Source organism: Bombus pascuorum, chromosome 4, assembly GCF_905332965.1.
Source record: "Bombus pascuorum chromosome 4, iyBomPasc1.1, whole genome shotgun sequence".
NCBI classification, from domain to species: domain Eukaryota; kingdom Metazoa; phylum Arthropoda; class Insecta; order Hymenoptera; family Apidae; genus Bombus; species Bombus pascuorum.
In genome coordinates, this window is record NC_083491.1 from 3,424,893 (window position 1) to 3,442,169 (window position 17,277).

Sequence of the window (17,277 nt, forward strand, 5' to 3'; positions counted from 1 at the left end):
TGTAAAATAGCGCGCAAAAATATGTGAATGCTCACTGCAGGAAACCTTTATGTATAACTTTTATGTTATAGAAAACATCTTGGAATTTCATTAACGTTGTAACGACTACCTTCGTTGTATTAATAATATTTCGAATCAATCTGGAAACGCGTATAAAGCACGAAATATTTACCGCAAATATATCTATTTAGTAATTAGTAATTAGTTAGTGAAAGATTAGTATACAGCATAGATAGTCATCTTGGGCGTATAATAAGTGTCAAAGACGATTCCATCGAATATCCAGGCTTATTCGGCTGTTTTATAATTTCTAGAAGATACACTTAGCAAGCAGATGCGCTTGCATTAAACATCTTGTGTACTTTCCTTGTACGTTTTTACATTTGTTTTAAAATTTAGCAATATAATCACGATATCGGTGTCTCACGATGCCAGTGAAATTTTAAAATGTTTTACGTGACACGCGATATTCCATACTTTCGTGAACTACTGTATGTTCTTTTGCTATGATTATAATTTAATTGAATTTAATTTAATATAATTATAACGAAAGAAAAATAACGACGATATGGGAGAGCGTGCAGATATAATCGCGATTAGGATTTCTGATTGAATTTAAAATTACGTATGTGGATGGATCAATCGCATCGTACGCAGTTGTTTCAGAAAAGGTTTGATTAGCGACGTTGAATTTTCCTCGCGATTTCACTTTCGCTATCTTGCCATAATCGCACGTGTTACGAATCGTAATAGACACTTCGCAAAGCCATCCATAATGATTCCATCGCGACTGGAACTCGTAAGAGGAATTAGAAAGAATAACAGCGCAACTATTACTATTCTACGAGCGTAGAGTTTCTTTCAATGGAGAACAGAGAGATATGATTGCTTATTGGCTATTTTTATTTGTAAATTACAACAACACGTCTGCTTTACGATCGATACTTGATGGATAACGTAATTGCGTCATTGCTCCAAGCTTTGCTTTTTTCCTCCCACGTTTTAATTTACGACCAATTGTCGTTTTATGGATTTAAAACATGTGGCGTGTAATATAGATTATAAATGAAGTTTAATCAAGATTCTTATCGTTTCTCTCGGTGACATTATGATCAGCCCTCTTCTCGTTTATCGCGTGATTAACAAGTCGAATATCTCGAAACGTGGCTTGCTTGGAAATTGTTCATTGTGAGATTCGGCGAAGCGCAAGGCAAATTACTTAGCTTGACTCAAATATCCTTCGAACTCAAATAACTCTATTTTACTCTACTCAAAACTTCGGTGTTTCTTTTATTCGGCATTTTAGCAATTTACCTGCGTCAAAATATATTCAAGCTACCTGCTACGAATGATAGAAAGAAAATGAAATCAAAGAAGAAGAAGAAGAAGGTAAAGAAATGTCACGCTGCGCGAGACCAAACCGTAATGAAATTCAATTCTTCTTATTCGCATGATTCATTACACGAACGATCTTCGAGAGACACACTGCGACGTTCATCGGTGGAACCAAGCAGCGAAAAAAGATTCACGCATTAATTAACACATGGGAACGCGTGAGAGTCACGAAGACTGTAAAAAGCAAACGAAAATACTGGAAAACGAAAGAAAAGAACGCGTATCGTTTGCTTTTCTCCGCGATTTTCGAAACTTCCACCAGGTGTTAAGATATTCGCATCGAAACGAAAGAACGTTTAGCGTATTCCGGCAAAATTCAACACGGTTCTCGCGACTAATTCGATCGCAAAAACAAAAGATCCGCTCACGTACGTGAATCCGTAATCGGATAAGCAAATTCAGCGGGCGAAAAGAGGCGAAAGCAAACAACCGAGGGGCGAGAAGGAAGAACCACGTTGTTAAGACGAATTATATTCTATGGTTCCACGATTCATCCAACGTCTACATAGCTGCAGACACTTATGGCGTTGCTCGATAGAGACAGTGGCCCTCAGTTCCTTTGCTCTTGTCTGTTCAACAACGTCAACGCGGTGTTTTGACTGTCTGGTAAGGTGGATCTCGCGATTCGTACGTCGAAGATCTTCTTCAGAGAGCGGGGAAATTGGCTGTTTAAACCTGCGTAGATTATGGGGTTGTAGCAGATGGAGGATTTGGCCAATAACGCCGGAAGCACAGCCACCGATGCCGATGGCTTCGCCTAGAAAATTAATCGAAGATTTTGTTAGAGTAATTTGTTGTCTCTTGACAACGATTTCTATTAGCTGCGTAATAAGTTTTGTCGGTTGTTGTATCGTCTGCCAATAGCGTTGTGATTTCTAAATAAATTATCATGGACATGATTATATTAAAAAATGGAAGATTCTTAAGGGAAGGATATCCTTAAAGGATATTTCCTTAAAGGAATTATTATGTGTTTGAATTTAATCTTGAAGTTAAGATTAATAATCTGTGGAAAACACGATGTTTGTGTTGAAATAATATTTAGTGATGTTTATTAAACAGAACTACAGAACCTGATATATACAAACGAGCAATATAATTAACAACGTATGGAAGAATTGTTGGTTGTTGGCCAGTTACTTTCAGACTAGACTTAAGTAGTAACCCATGATCCCTTAAATACTTTTGAACCCCACTCTCTATACAGTAATGAGTATGAATCCTGTATAAGTATCCTGTTCAAATGCCTGTGTGGGTGACTGTGTAGGAGTATTTGTGCCTATGCGTGAAATATCGTTGTATTCCAGCATTATGTTTATAAGATCGAAAGTTCAAACGACTAGTTAACTTCTCTCTTTCTCTTTCTCTCTGTACTGTTAAGCGTCGATGGCGATGTTCAATGTTAGGTTCAGACCAGTTTGAAACACAAAGTATCATCGAATACATACGAAACGAGTGACGATATTTAACGAGCATCGTTATGGCGCTGCGTCTGTTAATGGCACCTGCTGGTAATACGAAATTATAACGAAATACTTTCACCCTACACGTATAGATATGCAAATCGTTCACGGTGTACGAACAAAGGTGCATCTCGTATCGCGTGCAACGATACAGCTTTCTCAATTTCAGTCGATCTTACATATTAATATGAAACTGCTCTTGATGGTGAAGAACCTCGTAACACGAGTTTTAGTGTTATCTCGGTTCTATCAATGAAAACTTGAATTTTACTTGGCGCGTTAACGAAACTTTGCAAGAACAAAATTAGAAATTGTTCCCCCGATAACATTAAGAAAAGATGTAAGATCGATGTAAGTAATAAGAGGAAGTTGTAAAATTTTCTGCGTGAAATCATGGAACTGTGACCACTTTACACGATCATACTCTTGGATATGAATTTACTACTTACGTCGAAATATTGTGCGGCGATCGCGAGAGCAGCGTAAGGCGACCAGGCGAGCAGGAAAGCAGTTATCATTAGTGCAACCATTTTCGTGATCTTTGCCTCGCGTCTTCCGCTTGCGCCTGTGAAACAAATTATTTTCGCGCTACCAGCGTGAGCAACGGAAGTATGGCTCTTTCACAAATACAAAAGGCAAACTACAGAAGAACTCTGTTCGTATTAGCTTCGTTTATGTATTTGAAATTTCATCATTTAGCGCTCAAACAGCCTTCCGTCGATCGAGCTCGTTTATTTGAACGAAAAATCATATCGTATAAATGAAAAATCATGCATATTGCGAGCACCAGTTGGCTGCTGAAGCGAGTAAAACTCTCATAAAAAGAAGACTAAAGAGAAAACACCCCACTGACCTAACTAAAGAAATAAAATAGACAAACTCGAAGATGGTATCCCGCTGGGAGCAACCATCAACATGTTATTTAGCAATTGAGCTAGAAAAATTTATCGAATGTCCAGCTGGACAAATTGTAAAGTACAAATGAAATAATAAAAGAAATAGAAATTTTCTTATGTTCAATTTTCTAGGTCAAAAATAAAATAGTCAAACTCGAAGATGGTATCCCGCTGGGGGTAGCCATCAACATGCTATTTAGCAATTAAGTTAGAAAAATCTACCAAATGTCTAGCTGGACAAATTGTAAAGTACAAATTAAATAATAAAAAAAAAAACAAAAAAGCTGAAGAAATAAAATAGTCAAACTCGAAGATGGTATCCCTCTGGGGGTAGCCATCCGCGTGTTATTTAGCAATTAAACTACAAAAATTTATCGAACATCCAGCTGGACAAATTGTAAAGTACAGATTAAATAATAAAAAAAAATAGAAATTTTCTTATGTTCAATTTTCTAGGTGAGAAATAAAATAGTCAAACTCGAAGATGGTGTCCCGCTGGGGGTAGTCATCCACGTGTTATTTAACAATTAAGCTAGAAAAATTTATCGAACGTCCAGCTGGACAAATTGTAAAGTACAAATTGAATAATAAAAAAAAAAAAAAACAAAACAAAAAAACTGAAGAAATAAAATATTCAAACCCGAAGATGGTATCCCGCTGGGGACAGCCATCCACGTGTTATTTAGCAATTAAATTAGAAGAATTTGTCAAATGTTTAGCTGGACAAATTGTAAAGTGCAAATTAAATAAAAAAGAAATATTGCAAGGAATTCCTATTGTACGAATCGCTTATCTGCCGCCAAGTTTACATAAACGGAGCTTTACTGTAATTCCGAGGAGATTTCTATCAGACTCGATCAGATCTTGCAAGTTCTTAGAAAAGATTCCGTTCAGGAACTAGCTTACCTGCTCTCTTTCGCACTTTTCTCAAGGTCACTATAATTGCCACGTAACTGCTACTGATCACCAAGACGGGGATGATCAGACCAAACACGAAGATGAATCCTATGTAGCTGTCGCTTTTGGTAAGAGGATCGTGTACTTCCCAGGACACGCTGCAAGACACGTTTCCTGCCTCTGGACCGTAACTACCCCAGCCAAATAGTGGTGGCAGAGAGAGGCAGAGTGCATAGATCCAGACGAAGATTCCAAGTGTTATCGCATACCTGTCGAAAACAGACGATTCGTACAGACAGTGCGTAGAGTAAAATTATAAGGCAACTTATCGTCAGCGTGCGTAATGGGTTGGCAACCAAGTGATTACGGATTTCGTCATTAAGTGGTATTGACAAAATCCGCAATCATATTTAGTATATTTGTTGGAATACGGCGATATTTCACGCATAGGCATAAGTACCCTTACACAGACACGCAGGCATTTGAACAGGACACTTACACAGGTCATACTCATTACTGTATAGAGAGTGGGGTTCAAAGTATTTAAGGATTCATGGGTTACTACCTAAGTCTAGTCTGAGAGTAGCTGGCCAACAATCAACAATCATCCATACGTTGTTAATTATATCATTAGCTTATATACATCAGGTTCTGTAGTTCTGTGTGATAAACATCACTGAATATTATTTCAACACAAACATCGTGTCTTCCACAGATTATTAATCTTTATTTCAAGATTAAATTCTAACAATATTATTTAGTATAGTATGTATTTATAATATTTAGTATACTTAGTATAGTAGGTAATTGCATAGGCAATACAGAGTATCTCGAGAATTAGCGTCTTTCTTTGTTTTTAAATAACTTGGCAGAGAAATAAAAAATTCATTTATGTAGAATAATCACGGAAGACACGTTGCACATTTTGAAAAAATTGTATCCAAAATTTGCAACAGAATGTTTCTTCAAGGATGTTACTGGAACATTTTGTACGACTATTTTTATTGGGATCGATTAAAATTTCAATATCGATGAGAACAAAGTAGGAAAAAAAAATCTTCTTTTGCCAAGAAACACGTGTCACATCCGAACGTGTTCAAGCGATAACGTACGTTCTGTTATCAGCGTCAGTTTAATTCGGCTTTTGGTTGGTCAATGATTGTCGGCAAAAATTTTCACGTTAGACGATGACTTCGTTTACGGTCTTCGGCAAAGTAATCGTGGCTTGCAGCCAGGAAAATTTATTTTCTCCTTTATCATCGTAGCGTAAACACTTAAGAACATTTCTCTACGCGTTTTCTTTTTTTATCGTCGAAACACCATTCTGTCTTAACGCAAGAATAAAAAGCTGAACTTTAAGAAGCGTCTAAAGAACGAAGACTGACATTGCTAATCCAAAATTGATTAGAAGATCGGTAAAATACCGTTGAAGTGGTTCACGCGGATTTTTAATCTTGAACTTATTCTCTAGAATCTAGAACGACGTTCATAATTACACAGGCAACTCTCGCGGGTTATTAAAGAATGCTACTACTTTTTTTAAACTAATTGTTAGAAAAGGCTTGTCCGAATTTCTGTAAAGAGTCAAGAATTTTCGTAAGATTTTCTCAGCTTGCGATACAAATTTTTCCCACTATAAAGTTCAAAGACTGCGATTGAAAGTTGTTTGGCGAGTCCCTGTTGAGACATCAGAAATTCTGATCTCTGAAGCTAGTTGTTCACTGTTATGCTTTTTATCTTCCGAGTGTTTACAAGTTAGTAATTATTTCTCGCCGTGAACGTCCATTTACATAAACATGAAGCTGTATTTACATAAACGCTCGATTCATAAGATTGATCTGAAAAGCCATAACTTGTAATTGTAAGCGGAACGGACGATCGATTCGCCTTTGCGTTATTCGATTTGACATGCGACGTGTCTCAGCGTGTAATTAGACAGAGCAAAGAAAAACATCGAGTGTTACGATCCATTTCTTCTCTACATTGTTCACGTGCACGTGTGTCGCGACGAGTTGAGATTTTCGGAGCGGAACGTCCGTCGTGTTTTCCACAATTCGACTAACAAAGTCAAGGCCACTTTTCTTCACCTTGACGAAACATCTATGACTGTCAAATAAAGTAAAAGTAAATGGAATGATTCTCACCTTATGGACAGAGCTTTCATCGGTCTGGCTACCAGTAACCACCTTTCAACAGCCATTACTGTCAGGTTCCCGATACTGGCGAACCCCAGGGTGGACATGAACCAAGCGTAGCTTTGAAAAACAAAAAAAAAACGTTGTTTCAATGAAACTGTAACAAGCCGAAGATTTTTGGTTAATATTAATCATTCTGGGCAGGAGAAAGTGGGCGAGAGGTTAATGAAATTTATGAAAATTGTTAGATTTGATTTCGACCTGGGATCTTTGGCGTATTTTACTCTATAAGTATCACGGGAATCTGAAATTTTTATAAATTAATATCAGTCGGGTTATCGCAGTCAGAATAATATATTATTGTAATAAACCATTAACTTTAATTAATTATTGTAATAAACCAATGAAACTTTAAAGTTACAATTCTATCAGATATAAAAGTATCATCAAAAAGCAGTAAGATATACGAATAATTATTGTAACCAGTTTTATTTTAAATTATAATTCTTCTATAAACTTTTTATGAATCTATATTTGATCGAAGGATATATTTTTAAGCTTTTATTTAGAAAATATGCCAGGATCGTTTTATAGAGAGGAACCGGAACATCCTGTATGACGACGTCGATTTCGGACTACAATCGTGTCGATTTACATTTCTCAACTGTTCACTAGAAATATACGTTTATTCCCAATTCTCTCTCGGACTTAGACGTAACATTGTTTGCTTTTATCATTTACGGTTTCCACGAAGAATTCTTTGAATGTTTGTCGAACGTTTAAACGATGGCAAACCACGAAACTCCACTTTGCGGTAGGTACACCGTGCGCCAGATACTTTCTCTTAATTTCGTCGTCGCGACACCATATTTAATGACCTGAAAAAGACACAGGATTTTACGAGACCGCGACAGAGCGAACGTTTCATCTCGTTATAACGAAACTCGTCCGTTCTACGAATCCTAAGGAATTATTAGTTCCAGGGATAATTGTACGTTCCGTTAACGAGGAAATTCATCAAATTTTGTGACAAAACGAAAGCAAAAATAATTCGTAAAAGATACTCGGCTCACTTTTACGTTCTTTTATTAAACACTTTCGAGCCTCGACAATTTGAACTCGAAAATACTTAATTTTATATTATATCCCACATTTACACTGATGATAAATGACTAATAATTTTCTCTAAAAGCGTATACATGTATTAAGATGTACATATATAAAATCATCATTGATCATCAATGCTCATGCTGCAATGATAATAGCTATATCCAAAGATAAAAAAATATAGAAAAATAACGCTAAAAGTAGTCGCTGAATTAAAGGAATTAAAGAGTTAACGAGAGGAAGCGAAAATGAAATAACCAGCAACTGAAAAAATGGGCCAGTCGATAATTACTTACCTGAAAGAAGATAAAAGTTAACCAAATGAAATAGACGATAATTTTTCTAAACAGAAAAGAACTCGAATAGACTAAAGTTTCGCAGACTTATCTTACGATAATTGCGTTTAACGAACCGCATCTTGAATGATAATTACATTCGTGCCGATAATGAGCATTAACGTATTAAATAAATGAATTTTCTGTGCGTGCTATTGAAATTCTACGAGCGAAACGCGCATGACAGGGAATGTCACAACATTCGCACATTGCGTTTGTGCTTTGAAGTTTCATTTGGAACATAAGTAGTAACATAAGTAGTACTTCTACTTCGTTTTCCTTGGATATTCTAATTCTTGTGAACGATTATTCTGTATCTCGTGCGATTATTTTGTATAAAAAAGTGCTGCATCATAGAGAATCAGTGAACAAAACTTTTAAATTAACGTAGAGAAATATTTGAATGAAATAAGTTAAGAAGATGAGAACGAGTTATTCATTTGTGAAATCTTCGTAATTAAATATCAACATTGGCCGAAATTTTAACGTTGTAAAGTAATCACGTTCCCAACGGAGATGGAATAGAAGAGAGCAGAGAAGGGCTGGTTTCGTTGGCCGTGTTTCGGCTGTTCTATTTCCAGAAAAATCTTCCCCTTTCAATGGTAGCTTTTGTAGCTTACGTATGTTGCTTTACAAGCTCGTTATAAAAAAAAATGGCACAATTCACTGTGTACGTACATGCCTACCAATACTGGCGCAGTAGCGTTAGATCTGTCACGACAAAGAATCCAATTTTTCCTTTCACCAAGGATCACGGAGTGTCGTTGCCATTTCACATAACAAGAAATTTTACCGTATTCCGTAAATAGCCGATAGTGATAGCGTAAACTAATTATAGCGTAAATCGAGGTAGAGTAAATTAATCGCAATTCCGTAATGCGAATTCTTTATCAGACATTTTCACGTTTGTCTTTAATTTTCAACTGTAAACCGTGGGGAAAACAATTCTGCTCAGCCATTAATTTTCAGTAAAAGTTGGCCGAGTTTCTTTCCGTTCGTCGGAGTCAGCCGCTTTAAACGGCAGCGAGAAGATTACATTTATCCGAGATTCAATTATTTTCTACCGCAAGAAACCACGATGTGCATCGCGATTACAACAAAAGCGAGTAAGAAAAGGGAATAATAGAAAGATTACATTCGTTCAGGATGAAAGGGAATATCGTCTCGTATGTAGTTGATATGCCTCGGAGAAGTTTCATGCGATTACGTTTAATAAACGATAAATTATACCAGAGGCACATTTTGTAGCCCCAGTACCATCCGCCTGTGATAGCAGAAACCATCGCAACAGGATTTCCAAACGCAGCCACCAGGAAATCGCCAACCTGAAGTAAAAATTGTCCTTAAATTATTCAAATTGAATCTTTACTCCAACGAAGGAACAAACGTGTAAAACAATTATCACATAAAACGAAATAAAAGAAAAAACAAACGATCAGAGAACTTTCGCAATTTTTCAATTTCCATTCAACGCTCGTATTCGATTCTACAATGGAAATATTTTCGGTGATATTCGATGAAAACACGGTGCTACGAGGATGCCATTAGAGGAATGATTGACACAAACGACGCGGAAAAATATCGTTCTGTTACGGTAGATTCCACTGTGAAGCCCGTGACTTTATAAATATTCACGCTCTCCTATATTTTTTTTCCATCGTTGCGTATCTCCAGCTCGCCGAATAATTGTATCATAAAAGGAAAACAGACGGACGAAAATTAAAGTTAGAAAGATGTGATAACACATAAGGCTGCCGTGAAAGCTCCACGAATTTTATCGACTTAGTACTCCGAGCTGGATTCTTCTTTCCAGAAGAATTTCTTCTAGTCACTTTCGTTACCAGAGTACGCGCAACCCCACCTTCTTCAACTATAATTCCTCGAATTTCAGAGCCTTTATCCTCTTCTCTAGCCTCATCCCCGGGAAAGAAATCAAGATTGTATGGAACGTTCTTACAAAATTCAGCAGAGATATAAATCGACGATGCGTTAATAGTTCTGTAATAAAATTGATCGAAAGGACAACATTCCTCAACGTTATAATTGAAAATGAAAGAGTCGAAAACATCAATTATACGATGGAAAATTAATGTACGCGAAGCTTTGATTAAATTAATGGAGTAAATAGATGTGACGAGAATCGATTTTAATATTTCTAATAAAAATACGAACTACGTAAATACTGGTTTCCAAATTGCTCGTCATGGTTTCGGTTAAAATTCTCCCGCGATTGTAATCCAAAACAATAGAAAATAAATTTATTCCACAGATTCGCCAATTAGAATTTTCGATCAACTGAATCTTCGCTTACCAATTAGTCAGAAGGTAGAATTTCATAAAAGTAATAAAATTTACGACAATTTCGATAACTGGATTTTTAAATTATAAGAATTCAATCAAGTTATAGGTATATCTAGTTTCCCATGGAAGAGGAAAGTAAACGATTCATTTGCATAATATCGAATGACACAGTTTCTATATGAATAACGTAGAGTGTAACTAATACGTCTAATTAGCACCGCGCTAAAGAATTGCATAGAGGCGCGATATAAAGACGTATGAATTATTCGCATCCACGAACCTTAACATCTCCTATGCGAATTATACGACTGAGATTTCACATAAACACTTTTAACGATATCCTCTTTCATTTAAACAGAAAAGAAATAAAATTTTACAAGTAAAATTTACAAATTACGAATTACTTGATTATTCTATATAAGATTATAAAATTGTAAAGCAGACGTGTATAATCTACAATTTATAACTTGTAAATTCGCTAATATTATTAGTAAATTAGTATGCAAGAGGATACGGGGTTTGAAGAATGGAAAATATTGATTTATTTAGACCTCTATTTTGCCACAATACAATTTTGAAAAGGATGATAGATATCTGTCGACTGTAATTATGAACAAATAATTTCTAAATACCGAAGCAAATAATATTCTTATTCATTCCAAAATGAATTGACTAAACTAAAATTTTTACTAAACTAACATCTATAAATCATCCCTCGCAAACTTCAAAAACCAGTATGAAAAACGTCATAAAATCAGCTAATATCGTTTCAAGAATTATTATTTGATGTCTTACGACGAGATTAACCAGGATCACGTTGACGGGTGTCCACAGTATCTGTGCGTCCTTGACGATCACGATCGCCACCAGAAGATTCATGGTGAAACCAAAAAATCCAATAAATCCCAATGCGATCGCTGCAGCGACGTACACCATCGGACTGACTTGATCCTCGGCATCGTAAACGACATTGTCCACGGTGCTACGGTTCAAGGACATTCTTCCTATATTTCTCTGCCTTTACACTTCTACACTTTTCCGCTTTTTTTTTTTTTTATTTTTTTTTTATCACCGACACGAAAAAGGAGAAAAAGCAAACGAAAAAGCACCACGTGTCGATTGAACGCGTTAATCGTCGGATAGATCACGTTCCTTTTCGAAGTCGCGCAAGAAGCGGACTACATGCATCAACCAAAAGCAGTTTATGACTAAGTTTCAAACTGTACCTACCCTTATATAAAGCCCGGATGAAACTACCCTTTCCTCCGGCTGCACGTACTCTCTATCAGTCGCCGTTACCCGCTAAAACCAACCCTCTTGCCGGCAGGTAGAAACAGCATGCGCGAAACTACAGCAGCAACCCCCTTTCAACCCCTCGCGGTTGCCAGTTTCATTCCATCAGGATGAAATCAACAATCACATGGTCATATTGTTTTCAACCTCCGGTCACTTGGTGCACTTAATTGCATTGGGTAAGGATATTCTCTCTTGAGGATAGATGTATCATGATGGAAACTAGGTGATGAAAGAACTGGAGATCTGGTTGGAAGTACAATCCTGAGAGCTGATGCTGGAATCGAGTTTGTTTGGATTCTGTGTTATATTTTGATTAGACAGAGAGTTCAAATTGGAATTACGTATAAAGGAAATTTCTTACAAATTGCTAAGAATTATTTTTTTAAGCAAACTTGATTTTGTTGTATTGTATCCTTTGCGTCAAGTAGAGTACAAAAAATCCATTTTCGGCGAAGAAAAGGATTTGCAAATCCAATTAACGACAGGAAAAACCGTACTCGTTATTTGTGGATTATTGCGGATGACAGGCCTCCGATTGTTTACAGAACTTACGTTTAACGAATGGATGTGTGATGCAGGATTTTTTTTCGAGCAGATTAAAAAGTTATATCACACTGGTAAATTGGTGGTAAATTGATAAAAGAAATCCATAACATTCGTTTGTAACACATCGAGAAATTATGAAACTAAATGATGCTTTATATTAAAAAGAGAGAATGTGCAATTTTATAAACAACAGACAGTATTCTTTATTTGTCTATATCAAGGTGACAATAAATTTGTTGCAGTAATTTGTAGGTATTTAAATTATAACTTACAATATAAAAAGTATCTTTAAGACTATCGAGTCAATTTACATGTCTTCTGTGTCACTGTCTGAATCTTCTGCCATTGCTTGTTTCGCTTTTGCCTCAGCGTCAGCTTTTACGTCCGCCGGTATGCGCTCGTGCCTTCCATTCGTATGTTTACCAACCCAGCTCATTTCAAGTTCGAACTGCTTGTCTTTTAATTCATCGTGAACAAGATAAATTATACGTGCTGCTTCTTTTACTAATTCATTGCAAGTCATTTCAGATAGCTTCAATTTTTCAATTTCCGTCTTTGCAGATTGTTTTGCCTTGCCTATAGAATGATATATTTAAATATACAATATGTCCGTTTTAAATATATACACCTGATTATTTCTATAAATATCAGAAATTCGAAAAATGTTTCAGATGATAGTTGTTTGATTTCATGGAGAAAGCTTAATAAGATATATCGATTCTTTTTTCACTTTCTTATTTGTCAGAGATTTCAATAACATAACTTTTTAAAATGAAGGTATACAATTTCTTATATACCATTCTATGCATACTTTAATTCTCTACAAAAACGTATTAAGGTACCTTGATTGAAAAATGATTAGTTTGAAAGATATTTTAACTTTACTTTTGTAAAACTTATCGTATGGAAGGCAAGGAAAATATAAACATAAAAACGTTGCGTTGCCTTCCCTTGCCTTTCATACAATAAGTTTTACAAGATTAAAGTCAAAATATCTTTCAAATTAATCACTTTTTTACCAAAGTATTCTAATATTTTTTTCTAAAAAATTAAAAATTGTACCCAATGATATATGAGAAAATGTATAATTCCATTTAAAAAAAGTGAGATTTCTTTAACTAATAATGTGAAAAAAATCGAAATATCTATAAAATAATTTTTTACATTTCTGATGTTCATAGAAATAATCATATGTATATATTTAAAATGGACATATCAAATACATTAATACTTACCAACAGCACAACCATAGTACCCATATGAAACTCCAGAAGGATCTATCATATACATAGCCGGACCATCGTGTTCATACGCACCAAGTATTACAGAACAGCCATATGGCCTGACTGCCGAATACAAAGTATACGCATGCATGTACATAGAAACTCTTTCATTTAAGTATTTCAGAGGAATACCAATTCCATATTGGGATTTGTAGCTGGACGCTTCGGATCTAGCGATCTCTACGATCTGTCTGGCATCGGATATCAAACCAGAAACTGCCATACCAAGATGTTTGTCTATATTGAATATTCTTTTATTCGTGCCAGCCTCATAAAGCTTGGAAGTAACTATCTTTTCCACAGCAAATACAATGCCATCTTTTCCTCTTAATCCTATAACTGTTCTATAATCAAAGCAATATAATTTTCAAATAAATATTTTAAACTGTAACAAAAGTTTATAAATTATTGAAATTTCTCTGTGTCACTGCAGTATCTTTGAAGTCTTGTGAATGGTGTAGATAACCAAATTCGCAAAAGATATTTTTAGGATAAATTGGCAAATAAAATTATTTGAACACTCACCCTCCATTTTCGACGGCTTTTTGTGCATATTCCACTTGAAACACACGTCCGTCAGGTGAAAATTGAGAAGCAGACAAATCATACTGAAAATCAGAAGGAGGTTATATTTTATTATTGTTTATAACTAATGGATTATCACAGTTTCTTTTAAATTAATACACTATATATTTACCCCTGTGCCTATGGAACTCATTTTTTTTTAGTCAATCGTAGTTGTAAGTATTGTAATACTATTACAGGCAAAAATTGTTTATACGCTCAAACGGCGTGAATAGGCGAAAATCAAAACTTGATCGTCAGTACTGTATGTCTCATCAGGATAGGTTAGTTGTCAAACTGCAGAACTGACGTCTGGCGGCGAATACGAAAGCTTTTAGTTTTTAAACTACTGAGACAGTGACGCGTTATTTCTTCGTCGTAAAAGTGAAATAAAATAGGAAAAATTAGGCAAATCAACGTTTAACGTTTTAATTAAGTATCTCGTTATGTTTAAGATAATGCATATTTTATCAGATACCACTGTTTTTACGTGTTTTGAATAAAAATTAAATCATTTCTAGGAAAGGAATGTTAGAAAACATCAAGATGGCGCGTATTAATACGAATTTGAAACTGCGAAGTAGGATTCTTGATAGTTTTGGAGGAAGAAGCAGGTAACTAAATATGTAATATGTTAAAATTATGCAGATATACTGCGTGCATATTGTTAGCAATACTTCAAGCTTTATGATACACGAATCATAAAATTCTAGATATATCTATATGTATAATGATAATGTTACACAGAAGAAATATCAAATTTGACGTTTTCTGAAATGATTTAGCTTACTTTATAGTTTGAGGTTAGAGGGGAAGGAATGTTACTATATACAATAGCATATCAAATAGATACAAATTAAATTACAACAATTGAAGTATATTATATAGTATATTTAAAATATGTAGGTAGTATAGAGATAAAAAAAGGTTAAAGTATTGTGGATTAAATGTTTAGACTAATAAAATAAAATTTTTCTGTGCAATAAAAATATTTCAAGTTCAATTCTTGGTGCTCCTAAGCACTTCGGTTTTTACATTGTCAAAAATTAATTATCTAAAGCCTAACAATTATTGTAACTTATGACGTTACTAGAAAATGATCAATTTGTTTAAAAAAGGATAATTGATAAAAGTTAATTTTTTTCAATTGATACTGCTTATCAAATTGACAAATAACAAAAGAGAGCTCTATGGACAAATAATAATAATAATTGTAAAAAATTAAAGGAGTCATTTAGAAGCATACAATTTATTTTTGAAAGCATCCAACAAATACTGTAAGTTCTTCCAGAGCGTCAACTATTAATTCAGCATATTTTCATTTCCCTTCTTCCTTCAAAAAATTCTTAATACTCTCTTTCTTGCAAGTATATTGAGACGGGCAATTATCTGCAACACCATGTTCGATGGCTTTTCGGAATTCCGCCATTATTTCCTCGTACTTCCCTTCAATCGACGAACCTCTGAAAAATAGATACAGCTATTTTTAAAAATTGTAAACTACGAATATTTATGTATATTTATGCCTTTATGAACACAATTAAAGAAATGGGACCTGAGTATACATTTATTTCATGTACTAAATATTATGTATAACAAATACTTTACTTTGTATATTTTATATATTTTTGAATATTATATGCATTATGTTTATTCTTTGTACCTTTTCTTCATAAAGGCATGAAAATTCATAGTCTAGTGTTAGGCGAACTAAAAGATATATTTTAAAAAATGTATTATAAATTACGTACTGGGGTAGCAATTTTATCGTTTGGATGATCATTTCTGCAGCTCCTAGATATTCTTTCGCAACGTGAGGTTCTTCACAAGCTGCTCTATACAGACAGGTATCTCCCATTAAGTATCCTAATGCCAACGTAACTTCAGCTTCAGATATCACATTTTCTAGAAATATATTATTATTTTCAATATTTCGTATATCTAAATATAAGAAAACATTGTCCAATTTTGATAATTGTTTCGATAAAATACACCTTCTTCTAAGTCGCGTCCTTTGTAACCATGATGGCCTAGATATCCTGCTCCAAATACGACTGCTTTCAATACCAAAAGTAATAACAAATTTGATAAATTCAGATTCAATACCTGTAACGATTGTATCGTTAAAAATTAATACTTCATCTATTCTTAATTCGTTTATTTTATAATTTCTGACAAAATTACTTCAGTATGTTCAGTTTTGTAATAATTTCTGTTATCTTTATTATGCTACTATATAAGATATTATTACTATTATTATTACTATTATATTATTACTATATAAGATATTTCTCACCAAAAATGTTGAAACTACGTAGACGAATATTTCACGAATTAAAATTAAATAATTTCGAATAGTGCAACACGAGGTATATGTGTTTGCTTCTGAAGCAGAGTCGAAATCAAAGATTCAAGTCGCCTCCACTTTATTAAATTGAATATAAAGCTATTTGGCGTAAGCCAAGGTGCAAGAAATACCTTGTATACGATATTAAATATGTAGATAATAAATATAATTCACTATTATATTTATAATATATTATTATATGATGACATACCTGACTGCTAGTCGAGGATCTTTGTACAAGCTCCTTCGCTATTTCCATCAACATAGAAACTCCATGCTTCTTATTATTTGTTTCCTTAAGAAGCTCTTTATTGCTTTCCATGTTTCTAGCAATAACCCCATAAATCACTACTCCCATGATAATCAAAATCTTCGCATTTAACATCATTTTCTGCCAACTTAATTTAATTTCTCACCATATACACAACAAACTGGACCTTTTGGTCAAACTAAAAGTATCTCACGCAACAAATCAAGTATTAATTATAATCGAAATTATTCATCGTATCGTACGAACATCGTACAAAGAAACAATTATTGTAAATTCTCGTGTAAGAGAAAAGTCGTGTACTTCGCGACATAAGAAGAACTAAAGTAACGTTGCAGACGATGGGGGCGATGATTTTTATAAGGTGACGTTTTCTGTTGCCAGCAAACCGTACAGCTCGTTTATTTTTTATCTACGCGCATCAAAACTATGGCCAATCTCTCT

General features: G+C 34.6%; 3 protein-coding genes across 4 annotated transcripts; all 3 read right to left on the bottom strand.

The window, feature by feature from the left end:
* Window positions 1-882: 882 nt before the first annotated feature.
* On the bottom strand, window positions 883-12,108 carry LOC132905809 (green-sensitive opsin-like). Of its 2 annotated transcripts, XM_060957463.1 has the most exons (7): window positions 11,760-12,104; window positions 11,325-11,511; window positions 9,459-9,553; window positions 6,796-6,906; window positions 4,661-4,920; window positions 3,308-3,423; window positions 883-2,152 (listed from the first exon to the last, which is right to left on the bottom strand). In XM_060957463.1, exons 2-7 carry the CDS (start codon window positions 11,463-11,465, stop codon window positions 1,946-1,948), a joined length of 930 nt encoding a protein of 309 aa, XP_060813446.1. In that variant the 5' UTR covers window positions 11,466-11,511; window positions 11,760-12,104; the 3' UTR covers window positions 883-1,945. The 2 variants fall into 2 exon arrangements, with proteins under 2 accessions (XP_060813446.1, XP_060813445.1); XM_060957462.1 differs by having other exon boundaries at window positions 11,325-12,108.
* Window positions 12,109-12,549: 441 nt separating this feature from the next.
* On the bottom strand, window positions 12,550-14,508 carry LOC132905811 (proteasome subunit alpha type-3). The gene is made up of 4 exons (XM_060957465.1): window positions 14,352-14,508; window positions 14,180-14,262; window positions 13,607-13,998; window positions 12,550-12,947 (listed from the first exon to the last, which is right to left on the bottom strand). The coding sequence occupies exons 1-4, from the start codon at window positions 14,370-14,372 to the stop codon at window positions 12,679-12,681; spliced, it is 765 nt and encodes a 254-aa protein (XP_060813448.1). The 5' UTR covers window positions 14,373-14,508; the 3' UTR covers window positions 12,550-12,678.
* Window positions 14,509-15,460: 952 nt separating this feature from the next.
* Window positions 15,461-17,019, bottom strand: LOC132905763 (uncharacterized). Its single transcript, XM_060957344.1, has 4 exons — window positions 16,777-17,019; window positions 16,213-16,324; window positions 15,970-16,159; window positions 15,461-15,681 (listed from the first exon to the last, which is right to left on the bottom strand). The coding sequence occupies exons 1-4, from the start codon at window positions 16,951-16,953 to the stop codon at window positions 15,537-15,539; spliced, it is 624 nt and encodes a 207-aa protein (XP_060813327.1). The 5' UTR covers window positions 16,954-17,019; the 3' UTR covers window positions 15,461-15,536.
* Between the last annotated feature and the right edge of the window lie 258 nt (window positions 17,020-17,277).

Bases quoted from the DNA above. Each gene is read 5' to 3' on its own strand.
- LOC132905809 (XM_060957462.1), bottom strand. From the start codon at position 11,528: ATGTCCTTGAACCGTAGCACCGTGGACAATGTCGTTTACGATGCCGAG. The intron at 9,554-11,324 runs GTAAGACATCAA...TTTTTACTTCAG, and splicing joins TGATCCTGGTTAATCTCGTC to GTTGGCGATTTCCTGGTGGC. The intron at 4,921-6,795 runs GTGAGAATCATT...TGTTTTCGACAG, and splicing joins ATGAAAGCTCTGTCCATAAG to GTATGCGATAACACTTGGAA.
- LOC132905811 (XM_060957465.1), bottom strand. From the start codon at position 14,372: ATGAGTTCCATAGGCACAGGG. The intron at 13,999-14,179 runs GTGAGTGTTCAA...CTTTGATTATAG, and splicing joins AAAGCCGTCGAAAATGGAGG to AACAGTTATAGGATTAAGAG. The intron at 12,948-13,606 runs GTAAGTATTAAT...ATCATTCTATAG, and splicing joins GTACTATGGTTGTGCTGTTG to GCAAGGCAAAACAATCTGCA.
- LOC132905763 (XM_060957344.1), bottom strand. From the start codon at position 16,953: ATGATGTTAAATGCGAAGATTTTGATTATCATGGGAGTAGTGATTTAT. The intron at 16,160-16,212 runs GTGTATTTTATC...TCTTATATTTAG, and splicing joins AGGACGCGACTTAGAAGAAG to ATATACGAAATATTGAAAAT. The intron at 15,682-15,969 runs GTACGTAATTTA...TCTATTTTTCAG, and splicing joins ACGATAAAATTGCTACCCCA to AGGTTCGTCGATTGAAGGGA.